At 39.0% G+C, this 13,241-nt stretch overlaps 1 protein-coding gene across 1 annotated transcript in view; it reads left to right on the forward strand.

Moving 5' to 3' along the window:
• Positions 1–13,241, forward strand: part of COPB1 (COPI coat complex subunit beta 1) — a 40,594-nt gene continuing 27,353 nt past the window's right edge. Inside the window, exons 1-6 of the mRNA XM_056115899.1 lie at positions 1–94; positions 833–1,001; positions 5,879–6,108; positions 6,957–7,126; positions 9,479–9,593; positions 11,142–11,234. Coding sequence (XP_055971874.1) covers positions 911–1,001; positions 5,879–6,108; positions 6,957–7,126; positions 9,479–9,593; positions 11,142–11,234 — 699 coding nt within the window. The 5' untranslated portion in view covers positions 1–94; positions 833–910. The remainder of the gene's footprint in view (positions 95–832; positions 1,002–5,878; positions 6,109–6,956; positions 7,127–9,478; positions 9,594–11,141; positions 11,235–13,241) is intronic.

Genomic DNA, 13,241 nt, shown 5'->3' on the forward strand with positions numbered 1-13,241 from the left:
AGCCAAGGACTCAGCGGAGCTGCGGCCGCTCCTGCGGGTCGGAGCCCGGGGTGGACGGTCGCGCAGTGCCCCCGCGGCTGCCCCTTGGAGCCAGGTAGCAGGCCTCGAGTCCCCCGTCCCAGCGGCGTGGGGGCGGCCGGCCGCGTCGCAGGAAACCGGCCTCTGGAGCGGGAAGAGGCGGAAGGGGCGCGACTAGGCCGCTGGCTTCGGGGCCTGGCCAAGTGGAACCGGACGGCTGGGAAGCGCCGGGTCCGGCCTGCGTGCCGGCCAGGGGTCGCCCGCTTCCCGGGACCCGGGGGTCCTCCTTGGAGGCCAAGGCCTGCGTTGCTCAAAGGGGAAGGGGGGTTGTGGGTACAGAGCACTCTAGGAGCGAGCCCCGCCTAATGAAAGCGGTGAAGCGTGTTCAGGACTTAACAGGATCCGTGCGTCTGGGGTGGGGGACGGGGGGCGGGGGTCGAGCAGTTCCCAATTGTGCCTTTTTTTTTTTAATGGTTCTGTAATGTGGGGCAGGATCCGTGCATCTGGGGCGGGGCTGGCCACTCTCACTGCTTCGTGGCCCTCCGCGGAGGCGGGGCAGCGGGGATGCACCTTGCTGAGGTTGGCAAGTGTGGGTGCGTTATCTCGGTGGGTCCAGTTGGTGGCACCCGGGATAGACGGACACTCCCCTCCCTCCCTCTGCCACCTGAGAACCTTAGGAGCCAAGGCCGAGTGAACTTTAGACCAACGCTCCTGGGCTCCTGGTCGTGCTTTTCGTTTGTCTCCTTTAGGTGTGTGTTGGTGATTTTTGTCGTGAACTTGTAACCCTATTCTGAGATTTGTTTGCATTCTCTAGATTCTCTCTGGCATCTTCTGCACCCTTGGATCTTGTACTGAGGGTTGGAGGCGGGGCCCCCCAGAGTAACCAGACATCATGACGGCTGCTGAGAATGTGTGCTATACGTTAATTAACGTGCCAATGGATTCGGAACCACCATCTGAAATTAGCTTAAAGAATGATCTAGGTAAGTGCTGTTAATACTTTGAAAACTGCACGTGGACATTGAAAGAATCAAGTGCACACATCTAAGTTTATAGTTAGGAATGTGTAGGTTTCGCCCACAGTTCTATAGTGATAAAAGGAGTTTTTTAGTGGTTAAAAATTTTAATAGATTTTTTTTTGTCTTATTGAATATGAAAGCTACCATTATATTGGCAGTGTTGAATTTGGAAATGAAATATCTCGGTTTAGCATAGTAAAGTAAAAAAAAATGGAAATAGTAATAGTGGGGCTAGAATGAGACAACAGCATAGCAGGTAGGGCATTTGCATTGCATGCAGCCAACCCTGGTTGGATTCCCAAAACCCCAGAGGGTCTTCCCCTGCACCCTTCTAGTCCCCAACCCCACCAGAAGTGATTCCTGAGCACAGATCTGGGAGTAAGATCTGAGCACCACTGAATGTGGCCCCCCCTTAAAAAAGAAATAGTGTCGTGTTAATCTTCAAAATAACATAATGGTTAGTATAGTTTAATATATTATACTTATGTCCAGCTTACTCTAAGGGTAATATGTTGAAGGCCAGAGTGATAGTACAGTGGGGAGGGTGTTTGCCTTATACGCTACCAACAGGGTTCGGTCCTCAGCATTCCATATGGTCCCCTGAGCACCACCAGAATTAATTCCTGAGCTCAGAGCCAGGGGTAACCCCTAAGCATCTCAGGTGTGACCCAAAAAGAAAAAAATAGGGTAGTAAGTTGAGAATGTGTATTTGAATGTCTTTGTTCCTTTGTGTACTTAATTTCATATTACTGAACTTGTAATTTCAAAAGAATTTTTTTTCCCCCTGGGTTCTCCACCAGTGAAACAGATAAACACTGGAATGGATACCTATTTTCCAGAGAAGTTTAAGTTCCCCCTATTTTTTTTTTTTTTTTGCATTCATAGATGTAAGTATAATACATAAAACATACCTATACTGTTCTGGAACTTTATTTTGCATATTTTTTGTTGAGACAACATTGATTTACAAGAGGATAAATGTCTTATGTTGTAGGGACATATTATTATTTTAAAGCATACCCTTCAACCAAAGTACCAGTATCTCTCTGCCACATAAGCTTTTCATTTGTAAAACATTTTTGAACCAAAAAATATATTTTTGAATTTTAAAAATGATTATTTCCACTTTATGAGTCATTCTGTCACAAAAACTTTTTAAAGCAGTGCACCTTCTAAATTAATCTTATTGTAAGTTACTAAAATCAAGTTTACCTTAAACTGATAACTTGTATAAAACAGTAAAGTGAAAATTATAATGCTTCAGATCTTGACGATCTTGAGCTGTCTCTTTTTTCTATTTGGAGGGTTTTTTTGTTTGTTTTGTTTTGTTTTTAACTACATCGGGTTATGCTCAGGGCTTACTTCTGGCTCTGTGCTCAGAGATCACTTCTGGTTTGTTTGGGGGACCATCTGGGGTGGCAGGGAATCGAACCCGGGCACTATCACTCTAACCCCAATCTTGGTATATCTTTAAGAAAGATAATTTTCAGTTTGAAAGGAGATATTATTTTACTTTCCTGTTTTCAACACTTACCCAGCAGTAATGGAATACTTTCTTATTTTAGGTTATTTAATATTAGCTTTTTGTTATGGTCTGTTTTTAGAAAGAGAACAAATTTCTTTTTTTTTTGATTTTTATTAGTGAAACACCATGAGGTATACTTGTAGACTTACAAATTTTTGTGCTTAGGTTTCAATTATACAGTGATCAAATACCCATCCCTCTACCAGTGCCCATTTTCCACCACCACGGATCGCAGTATCTCTCCCACCCCACATCCCCCCTTCCTACCCTGCCTCTGTGGCAGGGCATTCCCTTTTAGGGAACACATTTCTTTCATGGCATTTAAACTGTTATTGTCTGTATAGAAAGCCACATATATTTATTCACTTTTCATATTACTTGAGCTAGTAGGATGGAATGCATTAATAGTGAATAAACGTCCATTGCAATTTTCTCTTAATTTAGAAGATTTTAATTTGAGACATTCCTTCCTCCAAATATTTGAAATGATAGTTTTGAGGAACATAAAATACTAAACATCCCTAATAGCAGTAATGTTTTTAAATTATAGTCCCTCTTTCTACCAATTATAAATAAATATGGAGTCCTAATTTTTATGGACTTTTTTCCCCTGTAAGCTGGATTGAGTTGAGGAAAAGCCTAGTTATTTCTAATTTGAATAAAAAAATTGTTTTGTTTGAAATATTAAATTGCGTTACCTACAGCTACCATATATCATTGCTTATGAGCCTCAGTGACTAGCTGGATAGTCCCTATAATAGGAAATAAATTTTATTAGGTAAATTGAATTGATATTTATTGTTCCCATAAATATTTACTCTCTGTGAGTTTTTGATAGTATTCGTAGAGAGAAAATAGTCCTGGAAATGTTGAAGATGTAGAAAGAGGTGTCCTTCACCTCATTTTGACTTTTTAGTAGAAATAATAATTGAGGTGGGGAACATGAAGAATAAATAGTGTAGATTTTTCATGTTTGTTATTTTACACTTAGCTTGTCTTAAGCTTTTAGTTACAAGTAGAGTTTTTGTTAAATTTTAGATTTATTTATTAATTTGTGACAAGTAGTCAAAATTGAAACTAAAGAAGCCATTGCATTATAGTGATACAGTTTTACACCCTTTCAATTTTTTGTTATTTACAACATGAACTATGTTAGAAAAAGAAACATCTTTTTTTTCAATTCAGACAGAAAGCCGCCTGCGCACACACACACACCACCACCACCACCACCACCACCACCACCCCAACTTGGTTGGTCTCAATGAATAAACTAGCCACTTAGGCATTATGTAGTCTGTTTTTTGTCTTTTTCTTTCTCTTTTCCCCTTTTTTTCTGTTTTTGGACCACATCTGGTGGTCCTCAGGGCTTACTGTTGGCACTGCTCGGAGGGATCACTCCTGACAGGGTTCAGGGGACTATCTGAGGTGTTGGGTATGGAACTCAAGTCTGCCACGTGCAAGACAAGTGCCCTACCTTCTGTACTGTCTCTCCATCCCCTCCATATATTGATTGGGGTCCACACAACAATGCTCCTAGCTCTGTGCTCAAAGATCACTCCTGGTGGGACATGGAGCACCATTTGTGATGCTGAGGATCGAATGTAGATCCTCATTCATGGCCTCATTCAAGGCAAGCTGTCTGCCTGCTCAGGCTCATGTTTGTCATCCTTGATTCGTATTAATGACTAGTAAATTAGTATGTTTTAACTTTCTTCCATTATATCAGATAATTTCTTAAAAGTCCTAAAGGGCCCAGGGAAGTAATTCAAAGGGTTATGCCAGAGTCCAGGTTTGATCTTCAGCTTCATCTTGTTACTCAAACTTCATTGGGAGGGACTCCCCATTCATATTCCTCTCATACCCAATAACCACTAGATATGCTCCTACCCCATACCACCCCTGAGGGAAAAAAGGGAAAGATAAATCCTAAAGTTTTATAATCTCTTGATATATAATGTGATTTTGAAGTTATGGCTGTTATATCTGAATTTTTTTTTAATTCAAAGATCTCCTTATGCTGAAAAAAATATCATTCACTCTCATCTCCCCTCAGTTATAGTGGTTAAGAAAATTGACATTGACTAAAAACTGCTTTGAATTGAGAAGCGCTCAAACTATCCGTTTACACTTTAAAAAAAAAAAGTGTTTTGGAACCAGAGAGATAGTACAATGGATAAGGCATTTGCCTTGCATGCAGCCGACCAAAGTTCAATCCCCAGCACCCTCTTTGGTCCCCTAGGTACTGCCAGATGTGGCCCCAAAACAAAACAAAACAAAGATATGTGTTTGAGATATATGTTATTTGGTGTAAGTATAGATTCATGGTCTGTGATCTCTGCATTAATTCTTGGCTATATTTCACGGTCCTCCCGTTGTTCATCAATTTGCTCGAGCGGGCCCAGTAATGTCTCCATCGTGAGACATGTTGTTACAGTAACCTCTCCATCGTGAGACATGTTGTTACTGTGTTTGGCATATCAAATACGTCACAGTAGCTTGCCAGGCTCTGCCGTGCGGGCGAGATACTCTGGGTAGCTTACCGGGCTCTCCGAGAGGGGCGGAGGAATCGAACTCAGGTCGGCCATGTTGGCTGTGTGCAAGGCAAACGCCCTACCCGCTGTGCTATCACTCCAGCCCAGTGCTATATTTAATTATATTTAATCTAATGCTATATATATATTTTTTTGCTTTTTTGGGTCACACCCGGCGATGCTCAGGGGTTACTCCTGGCTTTGCACTCAGGAATCACCCCTGGCAGTGCTCAGGGGACCATATGAGATGCTGGGAATCGAACCTGGTTTGGGCGCGTGCAAGGCAAACGACCTACCCACTGTGCTATCACTCCAGCCCCTAGTGCTATATTTTAATCAAGTAGATATGCGGGCTGGAGCGATAGCACAGCGGTAGGGCGTTTGCCTTGCACGCAGCCAACATGGCCGACCCGAGTTCGATTCCTCCGCCCCTCTCGGAGAGCCCGGCAAGCTACCGAGAGTATCTCGCCCGCACGGCAGAGCCTGCCAAGCTCCCCGTGACGTATTCGATATGCCAAACACAGTAACAACAAAGTCTCCAATGGAGACGTTACTGGGCCCGCTCAAGCAAAATCGAGATTATATGTAAAAAAAATCATTAGTTTTCAAAATAAATGAAAAGACATTTATTTATTTGTGATAGAGGCCTTTTTTTGTCACTTGAGTCCATACCATACCAGTGGCTAGGAAAAAATTTCTGTTTGTTATCTGCTTTGAAAATTATTTGAGGAGTTTTCTTTTGAGATGATTGTGCTTATGTTCTTTTCCTTTAATTTTTGAATCAGAAAAAGGAGATGTGAAGTCCAAGACTGAAGCTTTGAAAAAAGTAATCATCATGATTCTGAATGGTGAAAAACTTCCTGGACTTCTGATGACTATCATTCGATTTGTGCTACCTCTTCAGGATCATACCATTAAAAAATTACTTTTGGTATTTTGGGAAATAGTTCCTAAAACAACTCCTGATGGAAGACTTTTACATGAAATGATCCTTGTATGTGATGCATATAGAAAGGTAAGACAATCATAATTATTTCTTAGTGCTGTTTTGATTTTAAGTAATTTTAAAAATTGGTCAGATGGGCTTCGTTTTATTTTGAGTCATACCTGAAAGTACTCAGGGATTCCTTGAAATAAAAGATTGATCAAATGGGCTTTTCTTTAATTTTAATTTATTTTTATTTTGAGCCATATCTGAAAGTGTCCAGGGGTTACTCCTGACTCTGTGCTTAGGGAATCATATAATACTGGAGACCCAACCTGGGCCTACTACATGTAAAGCATCTGCTCAGCCTTTTGAGCTGTTTCTTATATCTTGTTTAAAATTTTTTAAAGAACCTTAGACCTGATGTAAGTTGTAGATATTTGGAACTGAAGTTGTAAACACTTACTGTAAATGTTTGATTAGTTTTTCAGGTATTTGCTGTGAGTTTGTATATATTAATAAAATACAGTGACGTATTGGATATAAGATGTTGATGTGGTAAGGTACCAAAAATAGCTTTAGTTAATAGAAATCTCATGGAAATTTTCTGATATTATAGAACTTTTTTCTCAAACCTGCATTCTGATATATTTTCACTAGAAAACTGCATTTAAAAATCATTTATTTTGGGGGGCTGGAGTGATAACACAGCGGGTAAGGCAAACGCCTTGCACTCGGCCAACCCATGTTCGATTCCCAGTATTCCGTATGGTCCCCTGTATACCACCAGGAGTAATTCCTGAGTGCAGAGCCAGGAGTTAACCCCTGTGTATCACCGGGTGTAACCCAAAAAGCAAAAAGCAAAAAACAAAAAAAAAAAATTGTTTATTTTTATAAAGTGCTAGAACTCAACGTTTCATATTTAAATTTTATATTAGGATCTTCAACATCCTAATGAATTCATTCGAGGATCAACTCTTCGTTTTCTTTGCAAATTGAAAGAAGCAGAATTGCTGGAACCTTTAATGCCAGCTATCCGTGCTTGTTTGGAACATCGACACAGTTATGTCAGAAGAAATGCTGTTTTGGCCATCTATACTATATATAGGTAAATAAAGATATTCCTTTGACTTGATTTTTAAGTTTTTCTGACTAGTAACTCCAAAGTGGTTGCTGGCAGATGGATGCAGCTTACAAATATTTTTGTTTGTTTGGGGCCTCTCCAGCAGTATTGGGGACTTCCGGGCCATACCCGGCATATTTGGGAGGCTAAATGCTAACAGGCAGAGATCATGCTGGGGAGTCTGTACTTGGCGGGAATGCACTTCAACCCTTTGAACTATCTTCCCAGCTGCTTGCAGATACTTTTGATTGACAGCTACAACATATTTCCCTTACCAATATTAAGTTGTTGATATTAAAAGGTAAAAGGACCATAAAAGCCAAAGGATTGCATCCCTTGATGCTCAGGCAACCACGTGGTGCCAGGGATTGAAAGACAGCTTTGCTCACCAGTGTACCACTAACACAGTGCCGGGGATTGAACCAGGATTAGCCAGCTGCAATGCATGCATCTTAACCCTTGTGCTATCTCTCTTATCCCTAAATCAAAACATTTATTTTAAATTTTGTATGGATTGTTTAGCCATGTGCATCCATGCTCAGGGCCTATTCCTGGCTCTGTGCTTAGCAATGGTCTCTGGGCACCATTATATGGTGCTGGGGATTCAAACTGGAGTTGGCTGCATGCAAGGCAAATACCTTACCTTTTTTTTTTTTTTGCTTTTTGGGTCACACCTGGCGATTCACAATGGATACTCCTGGCTCTGCACTCAGGAACCACTCCCGGTGGTGCTCAGGGGACCATATGGGATGCTGGGAATCAAACCCGGGTCATCCGCATGCAAGGCAAATGCCCCCATCCACTGTGCCTTCGCTCCAACCCCAAGTACCTTATCTTCTAAACTAGCTCTCTGACCACCTAAATGTTTTAAGTTACACAATAATCATATGGGATTGTGGCCCACAGTTTAGGATTCCAAGGTCCATATGGTATTAAGAAATTGCTAGAATGTTCTAAGTGGGTAGAGGCAGCCTAAGCTCTGGAGGTCTGGAGGCCCCTCCTGACTCACCCAGGGTTAGGCTCAGTGTGAGGCCAGATACTGTGTTCTAGGCTACCCAGGCCACTCCAGTAGTGCTTGGGAGCTACTAAGTCTCGCTAAGGCTGTGTCTGGGTCTTCCCTTGATATGTTCTAGGGATCACGTGCCAGGGATTAAACCAGGGTTTTCCTAATACTAAGCTAGTGCCTTAACCTCTGTACTGTTTCTCCAGCATCTGGGATTTTTAAGATGTGATAAGTATGACTAGTTTTTAAAATAAATAGTACTTAGTTTTATAAGATCATTGCTGTAATCTCTAAGCAATAGGGCATCATATAGCATTCTTAATATTAGAGACATAAACTACAGAAGAAAACCTTTTCCTCAAAATCATATAGCAGAAAAAGTGTGCAGGATCACTTAAAAAAAAAAAGACTATAAATTAGTTATTGTTGGTGCTAGGTGGTAAGCTGTTGTTTGGTTTCTTATGTATTACAAATGCTTAAAAATTTCCAAAATAGGGCTAGAGAGATAGATGGTACAGGGAGTAAAGGCACATCGTAGACCCTGGTTTGATCCATCGCATGTGGTCCCGCAAGCACTGCCATGAGTGACCCTTGGCACAGAGCTAGGAGTAAGTCTGAGGACTGCTGGGTGTGACGCATCCACCCCCAATTTTTTTTTCTTTCAAAAATGAGGGCCCAGGGAGGTAGGTCACAGGACTGTTGGAGTTCATGCTCTGCATCCAGATGCATCAGCTCCAGTCCCTGGCACTTCACAGTTTCCTGAGCAATGTTGGGAGTGATTCTTGAGTACGTGCCCCCCCCCCCCCATAAAAGGAAATTAGTAAAATTAGTATCTAAGGACCAGAGATGTGCCAACCTGGGTTTGATCTCTGGTGTCCCTTATGGTCCCCCGAGCACCACCAGGAGTGAATGAATCCTCAGCATACAGTAGGAGTAATCTTGTGTGACCCCAAAAAACAAACAAAAATAGTATCTAATAAACTCACAGCACTTTTTTTCCTGATAATTCTTCCAAAGGGTTTCTTCATTACCTTGAAGTTGTCATCGTGACCACTGATAGTCATAAGTATATGACAGAATCAGTAAAATATTTAATTGATAACATGTTGAATGAATCAGTTTTTCTGTGTTGAATTAGGAAATATATAATTTGATGACTTTAATACAGGTTTGTTATTCCTATAACAATTCCAGTTAATGTGAACTTTGAGAAAGCAGAATAATTGAGAAGGATTGTAAAAGTTGATGAAGGTTACTTTTGCTATTATTCTTAGAGTTACTAAGAGCCAAATAGTTTTTTATTAAATACGCATATTAACCTGTTTCATTTACAGAAATTTTGAACATCTTATACCTGATGCTCCTGAACTGATACATGATTTTCTGGTTAATGAGAAGGATGCAAGTTGCAAAAGGAATGCATTTATGATGCTAATTCATGCAGATCAGGTGAAGTTTTATGGGTTTTGGGGGTGAGCATAGCAGTGAGGGGGTTCCTTCCTGATGTGGCTGTGTGGGCCTGAAATTTGGTGCCTGGTCTTAGAGTGCAGTACCACTTACTAGTCAGCCAAACAATACTGAGGGCTCTGCATACAGGTCATGTGCCCAGCTCTTCGCGCAGTCTTCCCAGTATTTTATAAAATAATTTTATAATTACATTTAGAGAGAACTAAAAGTATTACATAAGCCTAATCATGTTCTTGGTATCTTGCTTTCGAGTCTATGTAATTTGTGCATTTTAATTTTTTTTTTTTTTGCTTTTTGGGTCACTTTTTTTTTTTTTTTTTTTTTTTTTTGCTTTTTGGGTCACACCTGGCGATGCACAGGGGTTACTCCTGACTCTGCACTCAGGAGTTATTCCTGGCGGTGCTCAAGGGACCATATGGGATGCTGGGAATCGAACCCAGGTTGGCTGTGTGCAAGGCAAACGCCCTACCCGCTGTGCTATCTCTCCAGCCCCTGCATTTTAATTTTTAAACTTATTCTCTATGAAAAAAGTTCTGTTATCAATTCTAGAGAATTTGCTTATGCATTCTTCTTTTCACATAATTGTCAGCATTATTTAATAGAGAAATTTTAAAGTTTTCTTTACAGATGGAAATTACTATGGTCATATGCTATAGCACTGTACTCTAAGGCTTTCAGTTGCCTGTTTTTTCTCTGTTGGTATAGATCTAAAAGTGACAAAAATAATAGCTTTGTGTAGGGTCCCTCATAAGCCACGTCTCGGACAATAGGGTGACCTTTGGTATAAATTGAAGCTCTGTTGGATCTTCAAATTTTGTAAATGGATGTCAACTCTAGATTTAGCTTCTTTGGTCCTTGAAGTTTATGAATCGTGTTGGTTAGCAGTGATTCGGTGTATATCAGTAGCATCTCACTTTGGAAATTTTTCTAGCCAATATTAATGTGAGAAATAATATGCACCAGGACTAAAAAATATGGAGTTTATCCATTCCTCTGAAACCTAGGTGTCTCCATTTTCTCTTTAAGCAAAATTATTTAAAAAGTTTGTACAGCTACTTTCATTGGCCTTTGTTTTAGGTGTTAATGCTATATATCTGTGTGAAGGAATATATTCAAAAATAAAATTTGCTGGTTTTTCTTGTAGAACTGTTGTTGAGGCCATTTTCCTATTTTGTAGTCTTCTGTATATAAAATGTAATAAAAATTTTCTCTAAAGGTCTCAGAAAAAGACTTTAAAGCAGTTGGGTTTCTTTTTTTTTATGATTATTAAATGTATGATATCAGGTAGCCTCTTTGTTTTTTATTTGTTTAGCTGTGGGAAAATTCAGACTCCAGATTTGTATCCCATTTGTAGAAAATGTATTTGACTTTGTGGGTAATGGTTATATGAGAATCTTCATTTTTTTCTTGTTAATTTCTTTTGCCCTGAATTTCTCATTTGATTTATATTTAGTTATGTGCATTTTTAAAAGTTGCCTAAAATTATTTTATTAAATGATATGGAGCTGATAAATATATTAATTTTTTTAGGATCGAGCTTTGGATTACCTAAGTACTTGTATTGATCAAGTTCAAACATTTGGAGACATTCTTCAATTGGTTATTGTTGAACTAATTTATAAGGTAAGACTAATCTATGATAGGTAAAATTAACTCCAAGAATTTAAGAAGTTTCTTTCTGAGTTTCTGCTTAAATACTAAATATAATGGAATTTAATAGAATAAATAAAATTTAAGTCCAATAGATTTATTAAATATAATTAACATTAAGGTAAAATTAATGGAAATACATTTTACTTGTCACACTTTACAGAAGTAATTTTTTTGATTTAATAGAAATGATTTTATATTTTATTAGATATACAAACTATAATGATTTTAATAGAATAAATAAAATTTAAATCTAATAAGTTTATTAAATATAATTAACGTTAAGGTAAATTTGATGGAAATAGATTTTACTTATCACTTTATAGATGTAATTTTTATGATTTAATAGGAATAATTTTATATTTTATTAGATATACAAAATATAATGAAATTTAATAGAATAAATAAAATTTAAATCTAATAAATTTGGGTATATTAATTAGAATTAACGTTAAAATAAATGTAATGGAAATAAATTTTATGTGTCACACTTTATAGAAGTAATTTTATAGTATATTTCATTAAAGCCCTTCTTTTTTTATTCATGCTACTTCCTAAGTACCTTGCTTCCAGTCTTCCTAAACATCTGTAAAGAATTCTATGAATGCTCAAGGCTTGATACAATACAACTGCTAAGAAACTATGCATTGATCAGTTACTGAATATATTATTGATTGGACTTCAGAATGAAATTCAAGATACGTGCCAAAGAATTAGTATAGTAAGGTGTTTGCCTTGCATGTGTTCGACATGATTTGATCCCAGGCAATGCTGGAGATCACTCCTGAGCAGAGACCAGGAATTACCCATGAGCACTTTTGGGGGTGACTCAAATCATTCCTTCTCCCCACCTCAAAAGATTCAAGATCTTTTTTTATTTGTTTTAGAGAGCCACAACAGGTATAGTGCTTAGGGATTACTCCTGGTGGTGCTCAGGCAACCATGTCAGATGCCTGGGATTGAACTAGGGTCAGCCATGAGCAAGGCAAAAATACCTTAGCCCCTGTATGATCTCTCCAGCCCACAAAAAGGTTGTAAGAACAGGCTACTTTGGAAATCTGAAAGCAAACAAAAATTCGTGTTTTCTATGTTCCCTGTATATGAAAAGGAAATAGATTTTCAGTGTGTTATTCTAGCATTTTAGGCCATTGAGAGGAAATTTAAAACTAGATAACTGGTTTGGGTTTTTAATTAATTGGCAACATTTAAATTTGATATATCTGTTAAAGTAGTTTATTGCATTTTAATGTTCAGATAAAAGATTTGATAACATCCAATTTGCTCCTGATACCATTAGAAGGCAACAAAAGTATACATGAGGAAAGTCTATTATAAATTGGATGATAAGGGACCAAATGCCCATAGCAGTAACTATGACAGCATCCTATGGTTTTACGGGAAAGAAACTCCTCTCAGTACAGGTTACCAATCATTTGAATTTGGCATTTTGTAGAAAGTAAGAACTGTAAATACATAGTTTCTTTTACTTCATGTGTATTATTTAGGGATGCCTTTGAGGCTCTCAAAAATTAGGAATTCAGAGGCCAGAGAGATCATACAGGTCTGCCTTGTACATCGAGGACCTGGTTTTGGTTCCTGATAACATATGGTTCCCTGAACATTGCCAGAAGCAATCCTTGAGTGCAGAGGATAGAGTATCTTGTTCATATATTTTGTTATAAGGATTTGCAAATAATTTGTGAGAGGAATAAGTATAAATTATATATGAATGAGTACCTGTAACAATTGACTGGAGTGATAGCATAGCGGGTAGGGCATTTGCCTTGCACGTGGGTGACCCGGGTTCGATTCCTCTGCCCCTATCAGAGAGCCTGGCAAGCTACCGAGAGTATCTCGCCCATACGACAAAGCCTGGCAAGCTATCCGTGACATATTCCATATACCAAACACAGTAACAAGTCTTGCAATGGAGATGTTACTGGGCCCGCTCGAGCAAATCGATGAACAACGGGAGTACAG

This window comes from Sorex fumeus, unplaced genomic scaffold (genome assembly GCF_029834395.1).
Source record: "Sorex fumeus unplaced genomic scaffold, SorFum_2.1 ptg000030l, whole genome shotgun sequence".
NCBI lineage: Eukaryota > Metazoa > Chordata > Mammalia > Eulipotyphla > Soricidae > Sorex > Sorex fumeus.